This window comes from Mastacembelus armatus, chromosome 14, assembly GCF_900324485.2.
Source record: "Mastacembelus armatus chromosome 14, fMasArm1.2, whole genome shotgun sequence".
Classification (NCBI taxonomy): Eukaryota; Metazoa; Chordata; class Actinopteri; order Synbranchiformes; family Mastacembelidae; genus Mastacembelus; species Mastacembelus armatus.
Window position 1 is genome coordinate 11,350,522 of NC_046646.1, and position 18,803 is coordinate 11,369,324.

General features: G+C 40.0%; 2 protein-coding genes across 2 annotated transcripts; one reads left to right on the forward strand and one right to left on the reverse strand.

Moving 5' to 3' along the window:
* Positions 1-3,138: 3,138 nt before the first annotated feature.
* cdc23 (CDC23 (cell division cycle 23, yeast, homolog)) lies at positions 3,139-9,017 on the forward strand. Its single transcript, XM_026328425.1, has 16 exons — positions 3,139-3,278; positions 3,668-3,740; positions 4,387-4,524; positions 4,623-4,665; positions 4,765-4,870; positions 4,981-5,113; positions 5,345-5,522; positions 5,622-5,719; positions 5,962-6,043; positions 6,695-6,848; positions 7,009-7,128; positions 7,230-7,305; positions 7,410-7,471; positions 7,671-7,749; positions 8,506-8,625; positions 8,716-9,017. Exons 1-16 carry the CDS (start codon positions 3,172-3,174, stop codon positions 8,866-8,868), a joined length of 1,722 nt encoding a protein of 573 aa, XP_026184210.1. The 5' UTR covers positions 3,139-3,171; the 3' UTR covers positions 8,869-9,017.
* Positions 9,018-9,199: 182 nt separating this feature from the next.
* kif20a (kinesin family member 20A) lies at positions 9,200-17,472 on the reverse strand. The gene is made up of 19 exons (XM_026329432.1): positions 17,249-17,472; positions 15,937-16,110; positions 15,472-15,597; positions 15,239-15,358; positions 15,013-15,151; positions 14,676-14,851; positions 14,047-14,146; positions 13,442-13,654; positions 12,940-13,051; positions 12,764-12,838; positions 12,493-12,636; positions 12,213-12,381; positions 11,949-12,110; positions 11,556-11,695; positions 11,289-11,391; positions 10,995-11,184; positions 10,549-10,640; positions 10,318-10,455; positions 9,200-9,952 (listed from the first exon to the last, which is right to left on the reverse strand). The coding sequence occupies exons 2-19, from the start codon at positions 16,102-16,104 to the stop codon at positions 9,569-9,571; spliced, it is 2,751 nt and encodes a 916-aa protein (XP_026185217.1). The 5' UTR covers positions 16,105-16,110; positions 17,249-17,472; the 3' UTR covers positions 9,200-9,568.
* Positions 17,473-18,803: the final 1,331 nt, after the last annotated feature.

Below are 18,803 nucleotides of genomic sequence, written 5' to 3' on the forward strand. Positions count from 1 at the left end.
CAAGGTAATGGACGGGAAGACACTTAAGATCTGGAAATTGCTTTAGCACCATGTACTACAAACTGCTGTCCTTTCTTTTTGGCGAATGTCTTTATTTTACTATGGCATGAAGATACAAAAGAAAAAAAAAAGCGTGAACATGATCTAATGCAGAACAGTGCATGACTGTGTACTCATGAAGGCAGAATGGTGCAGTGTCCAGTGCTCAGGTGGTGGCTGCCCTGATGAGACATGGCTGTTGGCTGTTCACAGTCCAGCTAAACAACATCATCAACAGCCAATCACAGGATCCCGCATGGGGCCCTGAAGATCAAAACCACAGGGACTCGGCATGCCTGCAAAACCACGTTTTCATGCTTATTTTCACAAATGTAACAGATGTACAGAAATGTTTTACTACAAGGGGACAATATTGCTTTTTTGTCAAAAATATGTTTCTTACTGCTTCAGACACTTAGTCTGATATTATTTTGAAATTCTTTGGTACTATTTTCTCTTGCCGTGTCGCCCAGTAACGCAGTTTTGATATACAGATGCAAAAGGAAATAAGAAATCAAAAAACAGAAAGCAACAGTATAAAGACTTATTTTCTAAGAATATGTATGTTATAATTTGAAACAGATAAAACTCTGCATTAAGGCTGCCTACCTTTGAAGAGTTCAATTAAATAGTATTTACTTATTTTATTACACACTGGATATCTGTACTCACATGCCAGCTTCACATGAGTACACATTATTTGAGTGTTCTGGTCTTTTGTTATTCAAAAAATAATACAAAACATCATATTCTAGATTAAATAATTATACCTTATATGGATTTTTATGCACAGCTTTGAGTCCCAAGGTGAAAAGCATATACACAAAAACAAACACATTGTTGGATATTTTCCCTTTCAATTACACAGTTGTCTCAGCAGCTCCATCATTCACGACTCCATACCTGCAGGATATGTATATGTGCGTCTCTGTGTGTGTTAAATTAAGTGCTATAGATGCGAGGAGAGAAAAAAATATCAGATGTATAGGTGCATGACTGTTTATGTGTACAGTAGGAGAGAAAGCGCAGAAGAAAAGAGGTGGACTATATGTCCCATCTCTGAAGCTCTTTCAACCTGCTCAGTGAGCCATGTGCTCGGCCTTGTAAACCGCAGTGTTACTTGATTACTTTGTCAGTCTTCTTAAGTGGCTTTTGTTCTGTGGAGAAAATAGGGAGACATATCTCACAGAAGATGTCCAGTAGAGAGTAGGAAGTACAGAGCGGTGAGTGGAGAAGCTGCATCCAAATGAAGGGAAATTATCTTATGCTGTCTTGTGAGAGAATAATGGAGTATCATCAGCCATGTTAAGTGATTTGATGTGGTGAATTTTGTGTGTCATATAAAACCAGACAACCAGAACCTCAGTCTCATGTAGCACTTCTGGAGAGGACCCAACCTCCCTCCACTGTGTACATAAAAACAAGTTTGTGTCATCCTCACATCTCCTTAAGGAGACCTGGGGGACAATGGAGATAATTAATTTTCTCATACCAAATTCAGTTCATAGCCTGTTCAGTTCTCTGGATAAAAATCAAGTAATTTAGAACGACATTCCAAACACACCGCTCCATTCATAGGAGACTTGGTCAACTTCATTTTCAAGTTTGTAGAGGAACTGTGATGACACGTGCAGATCATTTAACTCTGACCATATGATCTACACAATTTTTGAAATTAATGTTTTCAATTAGTTTTACAGAAATACATTTTTCTGGCCATTTTCTTGCATCTAACCTAGTGAATTTAGTTAAACAGTGCCATCCCTTGGCAGAATGAAGTACTAGTTCTTTATGCAATCCATCCCCATCTGGGAAATATTTGCTCACTGCATATGCTTTCTGCTCAGTAAAATGTATAAATTTGTAATCATAAGCAGATAAAATATTGTGACATATTTGTATGTCATCCAGGATAGTCCCAGCTTTACACAAAGAGGTGGTGCACCACTGACATGTTCGTGAAAGGTTTCATTGTCCATCATTACCCTAGTTGTTTTTCCATTCACCCATAATTACAAACCAAAATCTAACATTTGCCTATTCAGACTTAATAGCTGCTGAAGAGGACCACTGAAGGTTTATTCATCCTGCATTGGTCATTTTGCATTTTGTTCTTCTCTTTTAGTGCACAAGGCTTCTGTGGATATCAACCTGTATGAGGATTATGATGCTTTGTCTGAGCTGTCTGCGGTACTTTGTTTCTGCATGGTCCAAGCCTTACAATAGAAACATTATGACCAAACAATACTTGAAGAATGAGCCTTATCCAGTGCATCTGGCAGTTGTCAAGTGGGTTTTAGTGCCAGCTCTGTGTGAACACCTGTTGGTATACTGTTTCAAGGGCGCAAGCCTCTTCTGGATTTATTGATTGAGCTCAACCTCGACCTATATTTCAGCTTTGACTAACAACAACACTAACAACTTTAGAACTTCTGCATCAGCCTTAGATGTTTGTGTGATCTCTTCATAGCTTTGTCTTCATGTCATTGAACTTGACACTAAACTTTTAATTATGGTCAATATACTTTAACAAAACTATGAAATAAGGGATAAGGAAAAAAGGAAGAAGTTGAATATCATACATAAAGTAGTGGTGTTTGTATCTCTGTGCAGTGAGGTGGAAATCCCTGCCTATGCCAGTGATAGGCTACTGCTGATACTGACAAGGACACAATGAGCCATGTCAGCTCTGCACCAGTGAAGCAGGGCCAAGCAGGAGACAGGACAGACAGCAGTGGGCAGGCAATCAAACAGGACACATTAATGGTACAACAGAGAACCACAATGTTCCTGCTCTTTCACAAAACACTACTGAGTTAGATATTAGGTAGCAGATTCTGTGCAAGTTAATGCAGATAGCTAATAGGCGACTGACAAAACAGGGTTGGGATTAGCAGAGAGTAAAAAATATATAAATACAGATTTACTGTCTGACTTATAGTGCATTTAATTATCACAGGCTCACATTTGATAGCAAGATTTGATTTTTTACATTCTGAAAAGAGTGAATTGTCGTTTTCATTCGTTGGTGCGTTTCTGAATCTTTTATTTTGGAAAGGAGAGAGAAGTGACGTCATTCTGGGGGCGGGACTTCCTCTGTATAATGTCACGCTTGCTCTGTAAAATTTGAAAATGGCGGCTCTCTGTAGCGACTTCGGGGATTTGGTACAAGTGAAGAAACAGCTGATATCGGTGATAACGCTGTGTAAAGAAAGGGGACTTTTACACAGCACCAAGTGGTGAGTCCGCGAGTAATGTGTCATTTATCTGCTGTCTTCCTGTTGTTTTCTCGACAGATAACGCTAAATGTTGACAAGTTGTTAGCTAACGTTAGCACCAATTCATCGTTAACTCGTCAATTAATTTATTCTCAAACATTTTAGATGTGACGTTAAAGTAAGGACACCTGTGCTATCAGGTAGACGATTTGTGAGTTTAATGGGATTAATGGCTCAGTGCGCATTTGTTATTTCTGTCGTCAAATAGCAAAGATATGTCTCACACAAATATATTAGTGAACACAACCACTGACTGTGTGTTTTTGGCTTCATGCAGGGAGAAAGTTGACTCGCTGTCATTGTAATAACTGTCACAGTTGTGTCACATGCTGTGTGTGTTTACATTTCAGGGCTTCTGAGTTGGCCTTTGCTTTGGACCCTCTTCCCAAGGATGAATTACCCCCATCAGCTCCTTTCACTGAGGTTTGTTCACTGTCACGTCCCAAGGCTTTTCTGTTTTTCTGTTTTCAAGATATCATATTTGAACTCTTTTTCATTCAGTTTCCTACAGTTTGTGCTTTAAATAGACATACACTGTGGCCCCAAGAGCTCAACACACTGCAGTTTAGGAAAATACATACAAATAGGCACACCGTAGGCAAATTAAGAAAACAACTTTTGACAATACAGGCGCAGCATTTGGGGGAAAAAAATGGCACATGAATAAAATATACACGCACAAAAAAAACATACATGTCTATGGCATAGAGGAATAATATACGAATACTGCATGTTTGTTATTGTTAGTCTTGATATGATGATGATAATATAAGATGTTTTTGAGCATTAAAATGACAGTTATGTGTCTTGCATGGACATAAAGTAAAATATATTCAGCTGCTCATAGTTGTAGCACATTATTCTTACATGCACAGCCAATGATTGTCACTGCCCCCTCTTGACAGTTTTTTTTTTTTTTTTTTTTTTTTGGTAGAAATTTATATTGGTAATTGTGTTCATACGTTGCCTGCATAGATACTATGCTTTTGTGTTTTTCAATGAGATTAACCTTTTTTTTTTGTCATTCTTAAAGATGACTTTCTGTTTTCATTGTCTGTCCAAAATACAGGAGGATGCACAAGACCTGGATGCGCTTACACTGGCCAAATCCTACTTTGACCTGAAAGAGTATGACCGTGCAGCATATTTTCTGAAAGGCTGCTGCAGTCAGAAGGCTTATTTCCTATATATGTATTCTCGTTACCTGGTAGGAGTCTGTTGAAATGCATCCCTCGTACATCTGTTCATCAGTGATTATTATTGTTATTTGGTGGTAGTAAATTGTTTTTTTTTTTTTTTCTTCAGTCAGGTGAGAAGAAGAAGGATGACGAGACAGTGGACAGTCTGGGTGAGCGCTTGTCTTTTTGGGCTGATAATGGATGACTGGAAGCACTTCTGTTAACCTTTGACGCATAACTTTTGTGTGTTCTTTTCCGTGTGGTTCTAGGTCCTCTGGAGAAAGGTCAAGTGCGCAACGAAGCCTTACGGGAGCTAAGAGTTGAGCTCAGTAAGAAACACACTGCAGGCGAGTTGGATGGCTTCACCCTATATCTGTAAGAACTGTACTCTGAAACTGTACACATTTTCACCAGATTATGCAGGGGTATACATGCTGCAGTGCTTATAAACTGTATATTTAGTGTGTGTCTGTATGGGAACGCAGGTATGGAGTGGTGCTACGAAAACTGGATCTGCTGAAGGAGGCTGTGGATGTTTTTGTTGAGGCAATACATGCAATTCCACTTCACTGGGGTGCCTGGCTGGAGCTCAGTAACCTTGTCACCAACGTTGAAATGGTAGTTACATTTGTGTTGTGTCACCACACTGTATGTGCCCAGGTCCTCATTAATATTTACACCCAAAACCCAGTGTTGTAGGTATTAAAACTATACACATCACAAACAAACATACACAAAATATGCAATAAAACCAAAAAAAAAATGTTTTTCCACGTTTAATCAATTCAGAAAAATGTAAAAACAGTAATGTTATACCATGTGACCTGGTCTCTTGCTCTTTCTTCTCAGCTGAAGTCGTTGTCTCTGCCTGACTGCTGGATTAAAGATTTCTTCATGGCCCACATGTACACAGAGTTACAGATGATCAAAGAAGCATTGCAGAAATACCAGAACCTCATTGAGGCGGGCTTTTCTAAAAGCACTTACATCATCTCACAGATTGCTGTGGCCTATCACAACATTAGAGGTTTATTTTTGACCTTCTCAATAAGAGTTTTTTCCTGGCAGAAGAATGCTATCGGAGCAGTATTAGTCTTACAGTGCCCAGTTTCTCATTTCATTCCAGATATTGACCAAGCTCTGGCTCTGTTCAATGAGTTGAGGGACCAGGATCCGTATCGCATTGACAACATGGACACATTCTCTAACCTGCTCTATGTTAAGGTGAGTTCACCTCCTATTTGTACTTAATTGATTAGAATAGTGTTTCATGGGTAAGTTAGACGTCTAAACATTATAAACCAGTAACACTGAAGTGCCTTGCACCAAAACATTGGGACAGATGTTTACTGTCACGGGGGTCCACTATGGTAGATTGAGTACTGAATTATGCCTGGAGTTTGGTGTTCAGTCAAAGTGGAAAAAGTGTTTGGCTCTGTTATTGTTATTATTGAGTGTTTTCACAGAATATGAAGCCAGAGCTGAGCTATTTGGCTCACAACCTTGTGGAGATCGACAAGTACAGAGTGGAGACGTGCTGTGTTATTGGTAAGTGTTTGGTGAGCCAGTCTGGTCCACGCTAATGCTACTACGTTAGCTATCTACAAAAACATGAAGTAAAATTGTTCTGTGACGTAACATGCACTTGAAGAACACATCTAATGCATCGTATCCTGTCATGAATTCTAATTTTATCAAAGTTTAAAATACAGACAGGTGTAAAGTGGTGCCGTTCTGCTGTGTGGGGGCATTTTGCTAGTATGATTTGGGTCCACTTGTTCTTGAGCAAAGGGTCACTGCCAATCAGTACAAAGTTGTTCTGAGTGATCACCTTCATCCTGTTATGAAACATTTCTGTCCTGATGGTAGAAGTTTTTCCAGGAAGACAGTGACTTTATCTATGAGAGGTCATTGAATAGTTTGATGATGAAAAAAAATGTGACTTATATGTTGTGACCTTCAGTCACCAGATTTCATCCCAGCTCAATACCTATGGGAGTCTTTTTGGACCAGTATGTTAGAAAGCATGCTCAACCACCATCTGTTGTCACCTGTCTGTATTTAGTCACAGCTTCACATGTATCACCTTGATTTTTTTCCACTATGGATTAAAATTGTTGTCCGACTGACGAAATGTTATAGGATACACAATTTGGAATTATGGTACATTGTGTAATACATCATGTGTCTCATCCACAGGTAATTATTACAGCTTACGGTCTCAGCATGAGAAGGCAGCTCTGTACTTCCAGCGGGCGCTCAAACTGAACCCTCGCTGCCTCGGTGCCTGGACCCTCATGGGCCATGAATACATGGAAATGAAGAACACTCCGGCTGCCATCCAAGCATACAGGTCAGACTTGGAGCGCTGAACACATAATTTGGGAGCTATCTCAATGTCTTGTTGGAATCTTTATGTATGTTTTAATTATCACTGCAGTGCACAGAGTTGAGACCAACTGTATTGATATTGTGAGTCTTGTTTTTTTTTCTCCCCCCTCATGTTCTATCAGGCATGCCATTGAAGTAAACAAGCGGGACTACCGTGCCTGGTATGGCTTAGGTCAAACATATGAAATCCTCAAGATGCCCTTTTACTGTCTGTATTATTATCGAAAGGCTCACCAGCTCAGGTAAGCAGGCATGCTTACATTGTTATAAATAATAGGCCTTTCTTTGTGGTGCTACAAGGTTGTGGGCCATATTTTAAACATACTGTGATGTACTCTTATAGGCCCAATGACTCACGCATGTTGGTCGCACTGGGGGAAAGCTACGAAAAACTGTCACAGCAAGTGGAGGCAAAGAAGGTATGGTTGTCACAGATGTCAGTGAATCCTGTGAGTGTGATAAGTTCATTAGGGTTTCTGGCTCGTGTTTGATTTAGACCATTACATCTTCTGTTTTTGTCTAGTGTTACTGGAGGGCATACTCTGTCGGAGATGTAGAGAAAATGGCTTTACTTAAATTGGCAAAGTAAGTGTCAGTCATCACCAGCTGAGCAATTGATAAGTCAGTTCAACAGATGTCTGGAAACATTCATGTCACATTTTCTGTAAGCTTTAAGTACAAAATGAAGATCCAATCTGCAGCTTTTTTTTTTCTCATCATATCTCAGTGTTTGTATTTTCCAGAAGTGTAAGCTAAAGCCAAATTCTGCCTTTTCTTTCATTAGGCTTCACGAACAGTTGAATGAGTCTGATGATGCTGCAGAGTGTTACATGCTTTACATCAAAGACATTTTCTCCTGTGGGGTAAGCATTTTAAAGAAATTGTTGAAAAACCTTGCCTATGGACGTGTGTTTAATTTTGGCCTGGGGTTGTATTCATGGATTGAACTGTGGCCTGTAATGTTAATACAGCAGCATACAGTAATATTTTAGACAATATTAGGTTTCCAGCTTTGTGGCACATGTTGATTAATTTCATGCAGAAGTCTGTTTATAAAGAAATGGTTTTGTTTAGTGTGGAACATAGGCTGTACAGGAGGGACAACTCCCATAAGTGAAAGCCTGTGTAAGTTGATCACCCCCTTGTGGCTGATTGCAGTATAGGTCATAACCTCACCCCCTCCCTGTTAGCAAATGGGAACTGAGCCAACCTAAATTTTCACAGTACAAATCAGTTTTTCAGCTGAGTGCTGTGCTTTTAGGTAGATGTTATGCTAATTTATGTGCAAGTCTGCTAAATTTTAATAAGATATAAAAAATAAAAAAAAACACAAGCATAATTCAGATTGACCTCAGCCCCATCCAGCACTTCTGGGATGAACTGGAGAGACTGTTGTGTACCAGGCTTTGTCACCCAGCTTTATTAATGCCCATATAATGCTCATAGGAGCAAATACCTCTAGCCTGGTTAAAGTCTTCCCAGAAATCTATAGAGGCCTATATTTCTGAGTAAGATAATCAGTACCCATAAGGGACTGTATATGTGTAGATCCATATACTTGAGGACATGCATTATTTTATACTTAAAAATGTGTTTCTAATATAATGTTGGTATCTCAGGAACAACTGGAGCATGCTGAGGTGAGCACAGCATTGCGGTACCTGGGTCAGTACTATTTCAAGAACAGGCTCTTTGATGAGGCATCCCTCTGTGCTCAGCGCTGCTGTGACTACAATGATGTAAGTGTGCATGCTTAGCACCCTCTTGTTTTTTTTTTTTTTTAAAGTCTTAAGCAACAACACACTAACTGGTATTGGTGATTATTGTAGGCTCGTGAGGAAGGAAAGGCTCTGTTGAGACAGATCTCACAGGTCAGGGATCAGGCTGAGACACCGTCCGCAGATCTGTTCGCTCCACTCTCAAACAACAACACTCCAGTCAGACGGGTGTCTCCTCTGAACCTCATCTCCTTCACACCCTGATGCCCGCATTAATATGGACAGTGTTTATATCCTGTGATGAGAAACTCGATGGGTGAGACACACTTTGCCTGAGGACTGTGCTGAAAGGATTTTCTTCTGGTGGAGGAATAGAGTTGTTTATGACATTAAAATATGCATTTCTTTATAAAGCTTAGTGTAGACCATTTTTGTCCAGTCAAGTTCTATGCTGAAGACGTACAAATTAAGCTTTTATTATCTTTAATGATAGATCAACAGTATTTGAAAAGGACAAAAATTAACAGTACAAGAAAAGACACCTTGAACTATTTATATATAAACATACAAACATGACTGCTTTGTCTAACAGTGATGTATATATATGTTAATAGTCTGAGTAATGCATATCAAGTGTTCTTTCATGTACAGTACATGAAAACACAGCAAAGTAAATGTAGATATTAGTACAGTAGTATTTACAGCAAAGGAAAGTGGAGGAGAGGACAGAAGGTTAAAAACACAGACATGCACTATTATTCCACAGTAACTGGCATCTCAATTCCCTTAACAGCATAATTCAGCCTCATTCAAAGCATTAACTGTTTTGCGAATATAATTGATTTGGCATAACGGTGAGGTAACTGCACTGAAAAAGTGAATATAGATGTATAAAACATAATATAAAGCTATCAGCAATTCAAATTTTTTGCATTAAGATCAGAAGGACACACTCTTGAAGATCTCAGTACTTCCCTCTGAGACTACGAGGGTTGGGCACAGGGCTGCGAGGTGGAGACTGCTGTCGAGAACGTAAGATCTGTGAGTAAGGGGTGACGTTTGCTTCTTCCGCAGCACGAGTATTGTATTTACGTGTTGGTGTGCGCGCTGGGAATAGAGACTGGAAAAAGGGCCGTTTATGTGGAGGCCGGTTTTCAGTGTCATTCGTTACAGGAATGCCACAGCCACGTTTCTTACAGGACCCTGGTGTGGTGGTGGCGGTGGCACCAAAGCCCGAAGGGGGCAGCTGGGACTGAAGGGCCTCTCTCTGGGCCAGAGTCTCTGCTTTCCGTCTTAAATCAGCTTTGACCAGCATCAGGCCATTCTGGAGCTCCACTAGGATCTGGTCCTAAGAAGAAGTCAGTCAACAGGGTTAGACAAGGCCAAAAGTGAGAAGTGAAGGATAAGGTGGAGAGAGGAGGTGAAGCAAAACACAGCTGAACATGCTGTTGCGATGATCACCTGGTGCAGATGTTAGAAGCCTAGATTTTGTCTAAAAGCTGTCTGTGCATCAATATTGTTAGTGAAGAGAGTAGAGAGAAAAAAAATAAATCTTAAGTTCAGAATTGCACTTAAATCCAGTGCTAAAATACAAATTACATCGTTTCTTATATTATAAAATAATCTGTGTAGTGAAAGGAATTTTAAAAGCTCTCAAAACTCTTAGAACGTATCAATTACACCATATTGAACTACACGTATCTGTGCTTGTACCTGTTTTGCCAGTGTTTCATCTGCAGTTGTTAATGCCTGCCGCAACCTCTCCCCTCCAGTGTTGCGACAGCAGGCTCGTTCACCAGACTGCAGGTCCATACCAAGCCTTTGCAAATCCAGGCGCAGCTGACGCAGGTTCTGGGAAGAAAGACACAATTTGAGTCTTTCTGAGATTGGAGGCTTAAGCAGGGAAAAGAGTAGTACTTTTGTTATGACACAGCATTAACTGACCCGTTGGCCTTCCTCCAACTTGCGGTCAGCAGCACTGGTCAGGCTCCCCGCTGAACCTGGGACTTCCAGCTGCATCTTCAGCTTTATCAATTCTGTGGAGACAAGCAGAATAAGAAATAGTTTTCAAGCTGCTCTTAGTGCAATCTTGAAGTAAATATCTCTACATGGCATCTTGGTTGCTTGGTAAATGTTTTCACTCAGAACATGACTACACTAAGAAACAAAGGCCACTTTGTATAGTCCTCATTTCATGCAAAGAGGGGCTACAATATTGTTGTTCTGGAGTTTAGGCCATAGTGTCCCTCCTCTTGCTGCTTTTTGTAAACAAAGCGTTCCCAGTCCATGGCTGTAAAGCATGAAGACCAACGTGAAAGCTTCCAAACTATTTCTATAACAGTATCCTAATATCAGCACATAAGCAGAACAGTGTTTCAGTCGGGGTTTACCTTGTGTTTTGCTGACCAGCTCGACGCGGCACTGGTTGAGTTCAGTACGCAGTCGTCCAACGTCTGACTGAGCACTGAGGCGCTGAGAACGCCGGGGCCCCACAGAGTCTGCCTGCGGTTCTGATGTGTCAACTGATGCAGCTTTTTTTTCCAGGGCTGCAGACAAAGCTTCGATCTCCTGATCACGATCCTGACAGGAAGGATGAAATGAAGAGTGGTTTAAATTCAAAAATCTTAGCGTAGACAAAGCAACAGTATTCCAAACAGAACAGCATTGTGGATAATCTCCTTCACCTTCAGCTCCTCGCTATAGAATTTCTTCAAATGTTTCTGCAGGTTAGCTATCTTGTCCTCATACCTCTCTTCAATCAGAGCCCTCTCTGTATCCAACCTCTCACTGTTAAGACAAAATGACATCACAACTCAGTGCGTGTACCCATTTCAACACTGTCAAATCATTTTAATGTTAAGAATTTTACCTTTCTATTAATAAGTTGGAAAAAAGGCATCTTAAATACTCAAAAACTGGCACTGTGATTTAAACCAAACCGTCTCACACACCTGAAGTCATCTTGCATTCCCGAGATGACCTCCATCATTTCAGACACCACCTGCTCTCTCACATTTGCCTCCAGAACCTCTTTCTCTACCTGCTGGCGCCGCACCTCTCTTTTCAGGACATCAATAGCCTGCAGCAAAGCCTAAATGAAATACAGTCAGCTGTTAACAACACTGAACAGGAATATGCCTTGGAGACATTTGGAAAATACTGAAAGCACACACTGCCTGATTTGCTAGTTTCTTGTTTTTTCAAATTAAAGTCATCATCTAGGTGTTAATACACACAAAAAAAAATGATTACAAGTGCTATACAGATTAATACTTCCTGTAAAGTATAGTGGTGGTGAAGAACAGCAATTGTTTAGCTCTCACATAGGAAGCAGGCAATGTTACCTCAGTGTTTAACATGGTGATATCTCCATCTTCGACATCGCTCTCATCCTCATCCTCCTCCTCATCTTCATTCACTGTGCTTTCATTACCCTTTTCTGTTGGCTTACGCAGCAGAGACAGGATGTAGGCCACCCGGGTCTTTGTGGATGGGCCATGGACCAGCTGAAATGATACATGGAATTCATTCATTTCTCTTTTTGGTGTTACACCTGCGTCAATCACCCCACAAATCACAGATGTCAGATATACATAAGCATTTCTTACTTGGGTAGCAATAGCAGAAAATTTGAGGGCCTGGAGGGTCTCGTCATAAATGGAGGCACATGGATTGATGTTGACCACCATGCTGGAGGTTCCTCGGCCGCAGAAGAAACCCTGCAGCACCCGGGTTAGTTTGCTGTCCCTGAATGGTACCACTTGAAGGGGTCGTGTTCTGTGGATGTAATGGTAGATTTTTTTTTTTTTTTTTTTTTTTAAATACAGCTGTTGCTCAAAACACACATACAAGTATTTATTGATCAAAAGTTATACATATACCACATACCTGTTGTTTTGGTTATGCCTCAGAGCAGCAATACAGCGTCCCAGTGTTAAGAGAGAGGTGTTGATGTTATTGGCCTCTTTCATTCTCTCACCATTACGCTGCTCTTTACAGCGTTCAGACCCAGCCAGGTCGCACACAGTCAGTCTTAAAAAACAAAAAGAAAGAGGAGACAAGACGGTCCCATTTTATCATTTTCTAAACTCAAAGTATACCAAAATCTAAATAAACATAAAAGGTGGAATTCACAGTAGATAACAGTTGGTTAACTTACTCGCTGATGTGCATGGCCTGGCCTGAATCTTTCTCTGGGCGGATGTGCAGGACACGGATGGAGAAGATGCTGTGGCTGAGTAGGTAATAAAATTGTGATCAGAAATTTAGTAAGTGCAAATCAGACAAACTTGTTATGCCAAAAGTTTGAACAGCAAACATTTTATGCGCTCCTACCTGCGGCTGGAGTTTTGGTTGAGGTGAGTGCTGGCGAAGCTCTGGTTACGATGTCCGACCCTCAGAATCTTCCACGCTTCCTCTGCGCTGCGGATCTGGATCCAGGTGAGGTCTGAAGTAGGGAGTGGAAGTAGCAAAAAAAAAAAAAAAGATATTCGATTATGAAAAGGTTGGCAGCAAAACAAAACATGCTATTTAAAAAGATTAAAATAAATGAACAATGTTAAAGCAAATACACGGTTTTCAAGTATTTTCATCATCTATTGCAGTGTGTCTTATAATGTGGTACTGCACTACACAAATGTAGTGTGAAAAGACAGCAGAAATGCAGAAAGAGTTGGGGGTAATAAAAGAGGCAGGCAAATATTTTTAACATCATTTCCTACTTAATGAAGTGTAACATACATGAGATGACAGAAGCTGCATAAATGGATAACACACTATAGTAATTAAACAGTTTAATGTACCATAAACATTATGGCTGTAAATGAGTCCATGATACCTTTCACATAGGGGTTGCCCTGCTTGTCGTCACTGAGTCGCAGTGTGACCCTTTTTCTAGGCTGCAGGGAGGATGAAGCATCCAGCAGATCATACAGGAACTCGTTGTAGATCTCATAAAAAGACACCCAGATAGAGAACTGCGTCCCTTCCGCCAGGTCGTTCTCTCCACTGTCAGAAAGGCTGTCTGGTTCCAGGCAAACACTGTCAGCATCTGTAGAGAAACAATCAAAAGGAGATATGGCATATTTTAAAAGAAATGCTTTCAGTAGAAAAACCTATCCAAAAAACAAACAAAAAAAAAAAACTTCAAAGACCTGATTAAACAAGGCTTTGGGATCCAACTCTTAACATGCTCTGTAATGAAAAACAATATTTTCACAATTTTTTAAAATTATATTTTGTTATTTATACAGTTACATTTGACATTGTTATACAGTCTCACACAATGACCTTACCACAGTGGGGAGATTTACATTGTCACAGTTGCAAGTAAGGCACAAGATAAAACAGTAAGAGCAGAAGAGAAAATAAATAAAATCAATATTCAATAGCTGAATAGGTATATTTTGTGTATGTTGAAGACAACAGTCAAACTGTCCTCACCTTCCAATTGGGTGGAAACACTAATTGTAGAGGATAGTCCTCCCACACCACTGTCCCACACTGTAGTGGTACCACCTCGACGAGAAGGCAGGTTCTCATCCTGAAACGCATGAGGATAACATCATCTGCCTTTATCTGTGCATAACACACTCAAATACTTTAAATAGTGCGGTTACCAAGAGCAACCAAAACAACCAACACTGAAGACTTATGATTGAAAGGTCCCATGAAAAGATTGTAAATGTTTTTTTTTTTTTATTACAGACAAACTGGACACAGTCTTTTTCAAATGATTAGCCATTGGGGCTCAAGTCCATCTCCTGAAAGACATTCATTTTCTAGAGTGACATGAGACTAAGAAACTCAAAATCTTTCTACACCTGAATAAAATACAGTTCTTTCATTGCTTCCTTTTTCCCCTTAATTAGGACATACATAGATATAATTTTATATCTGCAACAAGTACTTTTACTGTATTAGAGATTTAGGAATCTTAAAAAAAAATGCATGTTATTTCAACATTTCTTTTCACCATTCAGTAACATATTTGACACAAAGCAGTAGGCACTGTCTGGGACACACAGCAAGATATTGCATGTTTTTATTTCTAAAGTTCCTTTTCTGATTACCTCTTTGAGCAGTGAGTTTCTGCGGATTTCCTCCACCCTGACCTCATTGGGTTGAAGCTGCCTTACATCCTGATACATGACAGGCTTCAGGTCCATGGCACCATAGAGACGACCCTGCAGTTTCCTGAACAGCGATGATAAAGCCCGGGGCAGGAGGCCTGCCTCTCGACCACTGCCTTCAGGTCAAAGTATGAAATTTAAGATTTACAAGGAGGCATGTAACGGGCCGCGTAAGGTAACAACATCTACAAACCCATTCCACAGAGCTATATATTTCAACATCACAATAAAACCCTGGCTCTATAAGGATGTTATCAGAAGACAAATAAAATCTTACCCTGAATGGTGTAAGTCTTTCCAGAATTGGTAACGCCATAAGTGTAGAGGAGTCGGTTTTCTCCCTTAAGCACATCTTTCACCATCTTCTTCATCGCACACTCATACAACTGCTGCTGTGTGGCCTCTGGTCCAAAGATCTATGAATAATAATAAATGAAAAAAATAGTGTGTGACTGTAACTGTACATCATATAAATACATATTCAACCCTGTGCACAAACAGACCTTAGAGAAACTGAATTTGTGCATGCTCTGGGTGATTCCTCTTTCTGCAGTCTTCATGTTCTGAGACTCCTTTGGAGCTTTGAGCAGCAGAGTCTCTTCATCTTGGACATCAACACAGCCCTAAAGAAGAGTGAGCACAGCGCACAGGTGCTTTAAAAGCAACGATTTATATAGAAAAACTGTACCATGGACACCCAAATTGTGACAAGACATCCTGCAACTGAAAACCTTACCTGCTCTTCTCCTCTCTCTCTCTCCAGCTCAGACAGTGGCCGAATGCGCAGGTAAACCATCACCTTCTCAGTATGTCCTTCACCACCGCTTCCTTGTCTCACCAATCCAGGTTTCACTGCAAGTTTCTACAAACAAAAACGTAAAATATCTTTAATGACTTGCTGCTAACAGGAAGGAGTTTAAAGCATGACTTTGAAAAGGAACACATTCTCACATAGCTATTTAACAACCCAAGGATTTAGAGAAACGAGACAGTCAATCTAAAGCAATGTCAAAACATTTGATACATTACAAATATCTGAGGTCTGTAAATGCATTCAGCATGTTTTGTTTCATCATCAGAACACACATGATGTGTTTTGGTGAGAAATTATGAATGTAACACCTAATTTGTTTACAGTGAAAAACTTCACTTGGTAAATTGCAGAAACATCCACAGAGAGAAGACGCCTGTGGAGTCTCACCGATTCTGTTATGGATGGCTTGGTGTCCAGACCAGGGGAAATGACAGAGATCTCAGGTAGACGTGGTCTGGCCAGGCCTCCAAGCTCTGCTGCTGTAGATTCAAACACAGCCATTTCCTCCTCCTCATCAGAGGGACACCCACAGGGAGAAGACAAGGACAGCGCCATGTTTGCCTGTTACAAAAACAAGAAACGAGTATGAGATTATTACATATAACAATTTGAGAGCTGATTGTAACCCAGGAGAAGCTTGTAAATGGTGTGTTATATTATTTATATAAAGGCTCAAGATGTAATATAATGATACTATAAATGCATTGTTTAATAAAACATATCTCAGCTCTGATGCATGAATATTGATGTTAATGATGAGAAGAACACTGTCAGACAGTACACCTCAGCCCTGTGGGAGAATGACCTCATAAGGGTGTGCCAAGCTGAGAAAACAGCATGATTGAATGAATAAATGAAGCCTAAGCTGTAGCTGCTCTGAGTAGTCAAACAGGAAAATGTTTCCCAGGCTGCCACCACCTGTCCTGACAGGTTTTCCACTGGTACAGGAGAAAAACACTTATTTCTGACCAGGCTTTTCCAGTGTTAAACATTATCCACTATTGTTATATGTTATTAAACACGACTTGGGCCTAAAAATGAGGAATTAACAGTTAGGTCATGAACCAAAGGGTTGGTGGTTGGATCCCTAGCTTCACTAGCTCAAATGTTGAAGTGTCCTTGGGCAAGACACTGAACTAGTTGCCCCTGGTGGCTCTTCCATCGGTGTATGTGCGAGTGGTTGTGTGTGTAGTTAAATAAGCAAATTAGTGCAACAGCGCTTTGAGGGTAAAAAATGGTGTAATACAAGTAACTAGCTAATGTTATAAGACCATGTACCACGTAGGTTAGCGTTACCGGTAAGTTTGGCTGTTCGTCCCCAGGATATCGTGTTATTTATGCAGGAAATAGTTAACGCTACTCAAGTATCTTAACGTTAAGGTTAGCACTTAGCTAACTAGCTAACGTTAGTGTAGGGTGATTCACAGCTTGGGTCAACTTCACGGGTCATTTTCGTTAATATTAGCTAGCTATCGCCAAACAACATTTTAACTAGAAACAGTTTTCAACACAAGGTATCTGCATAAATGTGTCATTGTTTTTGTAAATCTCCTGGTCATTCACAACAAAACTAACACTAACGTTAACTTAATTTAGCCGAATAAAACATGTAACGCTATCACTTCACAAACCTTTCCAAACTGCAGTCTCTGTCACTAAAGCTAATCCAAATATGTTCTTGTTGCAAAGGTAAACTTACCTGAAAGGACGAAAGCACGACGACCGAGAGGATCACAGTAACCAAATGTTAACTTGCTTAGTAAATAGCTAAAACTCAAACCGTAGCACTTGAAACACGCAGATCTGAACCTCCGTTGGTTTGAGTTTGGTTTTTTGAACAATGCGCTGCGCAGGCAGAGAGAGCCGCTGATTGGCTAACACGCTGTACTGTCCGCCCTCTGATTGGCTGGTCTCGGGTTATACGGTGCGCTCTACTTCTTCGTCCTCTTTCTTATCTTCCTCTGCGGCGTCTTGGTGCATTATCGCCACCAATGGGTAGGGGGCGAGTGTGTCTCAAGAGGATAGTAAGGAAAATGAATTAATGCGAATCATATGCTCTCAGTTAGAGTAACTATTCTAATTAATGAAATAAAATCTGGTAACAAACATTTTCTGGGTTTTTCCTCAAGAGATCTGTTGAATGTTAAGTCATTTTTAATTAGATATCTTCTTGGTCTTTCATATTTCTGACAGTGAAACAAGACATAGTCTAATGTCTCTTCTTCTGCACAAAATTCACATTGGCCAGTGTTATTTTTCCCCATTCAGAACAGTGCACTGTGAAGCCCAGGGCGTCTAACTCTCATTCTTGACATACCCTGATATATTGTATGGGAAGTAAAAGAAGAACATAGAGGTTGCAGTGGAAATGTATTTTAACTTTGGTCACATCTTTATTAACATTAAAGCATTTTGGTGAATTCCCATTGGAGGTTATATTAGATTTGTTGTGATTTATTTCATAATATTTATCTTTGTTTTATAAACTTCTTCTATAAACAATCATTATTACTGGCTTTGACCTTCTTTAATTTACCTGTTGTGGCAATGTGGTCAAATCCAACAAATGCATTAAAGCAAGTGGCTGCTCCTGCTAATGTTCCTTCAAACCCAAAAGGGAAAAATCCTCCACTGCCATATCTGATGGTTTCATTCAGTAACGTGTTGTTTCTGCAATGAAAAATGTTGTTGCTTGGCCATTTAATAATAACTGACAAAGTGACTGACTGACAAATTATGTAGGACTAACATATTTTTTGACATGCTCCTACCTATTACCTATATTGGAGAGAATCTTCACTGATGCACCAGTTGTTAATGTCTCCCTTTATAAAGCCAGAGAGAATAACAAACAGCAACACCAGTATGTTAACTGTTGTTAAAATATTATTTAAAGTGGCTGACTCTTTCACGCCAAATGCAAGAATCCCTAGAAAGAAAACACATAGAAAATATATGTATTAGTTCACCATGTCTATGGGTACAATGGATCTTTGTTAAATCAAGAATAGGAAACTGCAGTATACATCAGAAATATATGCAAAATTGCTCCACAATATATGTTTCATTTAAAAATCAAAAATCACAGAGGTCTAGATAACGAAGTCTGGATAGGGAGCTAATCCAGGTAAATCCATCGCAGCCTGTTTGCCTAAACAGTTGGCAATGACATCGCCAATAAGAAAGTCAAAGTTCCCACTCCAAGCTCTGGCAACACTGGACGTCACTTTAAAACAGCAAACAAGCAGAGAACA

Excerpts from the sequence above, each read along its gene's own strand:
- cdc23 (XM_026328425.1), top strand. The coding sequence starts at position 3,172 with ATGGCGGCTCTCTGTAGCGACTTCGGGGATTTGGTACAAGTGAAGAAA. Across the intron at positions 5,523-5,621 it reads GGCCTATCACAACATTAGAG|ATATTGACCAAGCTCTGGCT; the intron begins GTTTATTTTTGA and ends ATTTCATTCCAG. Across the intron at positions 5,720-5,961 it reads CTAACCTGCTCTATGTTAAG|AATATGAAGCCAGAGCTGAG; the intron begins GTGAGTTCACCT and ends GTGTTTTCACAG.
- kif20a (XM_026329432.1), bottom strand. The coding sequence starts at position 16,104 with ATGGCGCTGTCCTTGTCTTCTCCCTGTGGGTGTCCCTCTGATGAGGAG. Across the intron at positions 14,147-14,675 it reads GAAACTCACTGCTCAAAGAG|GATGAGAACCTGCCTTCTCG; the intron begins GTAATCAGAAAA and ends CATGCGTTTCAG. Across the intron at positions 13,655-14,046 it reads TGTTTCCACCCAATTGGAAG|ATGCTGACAGTGTTTGCCTG; the intron begins GTGAGGACAGTT and ends GTTTCTCTACAG.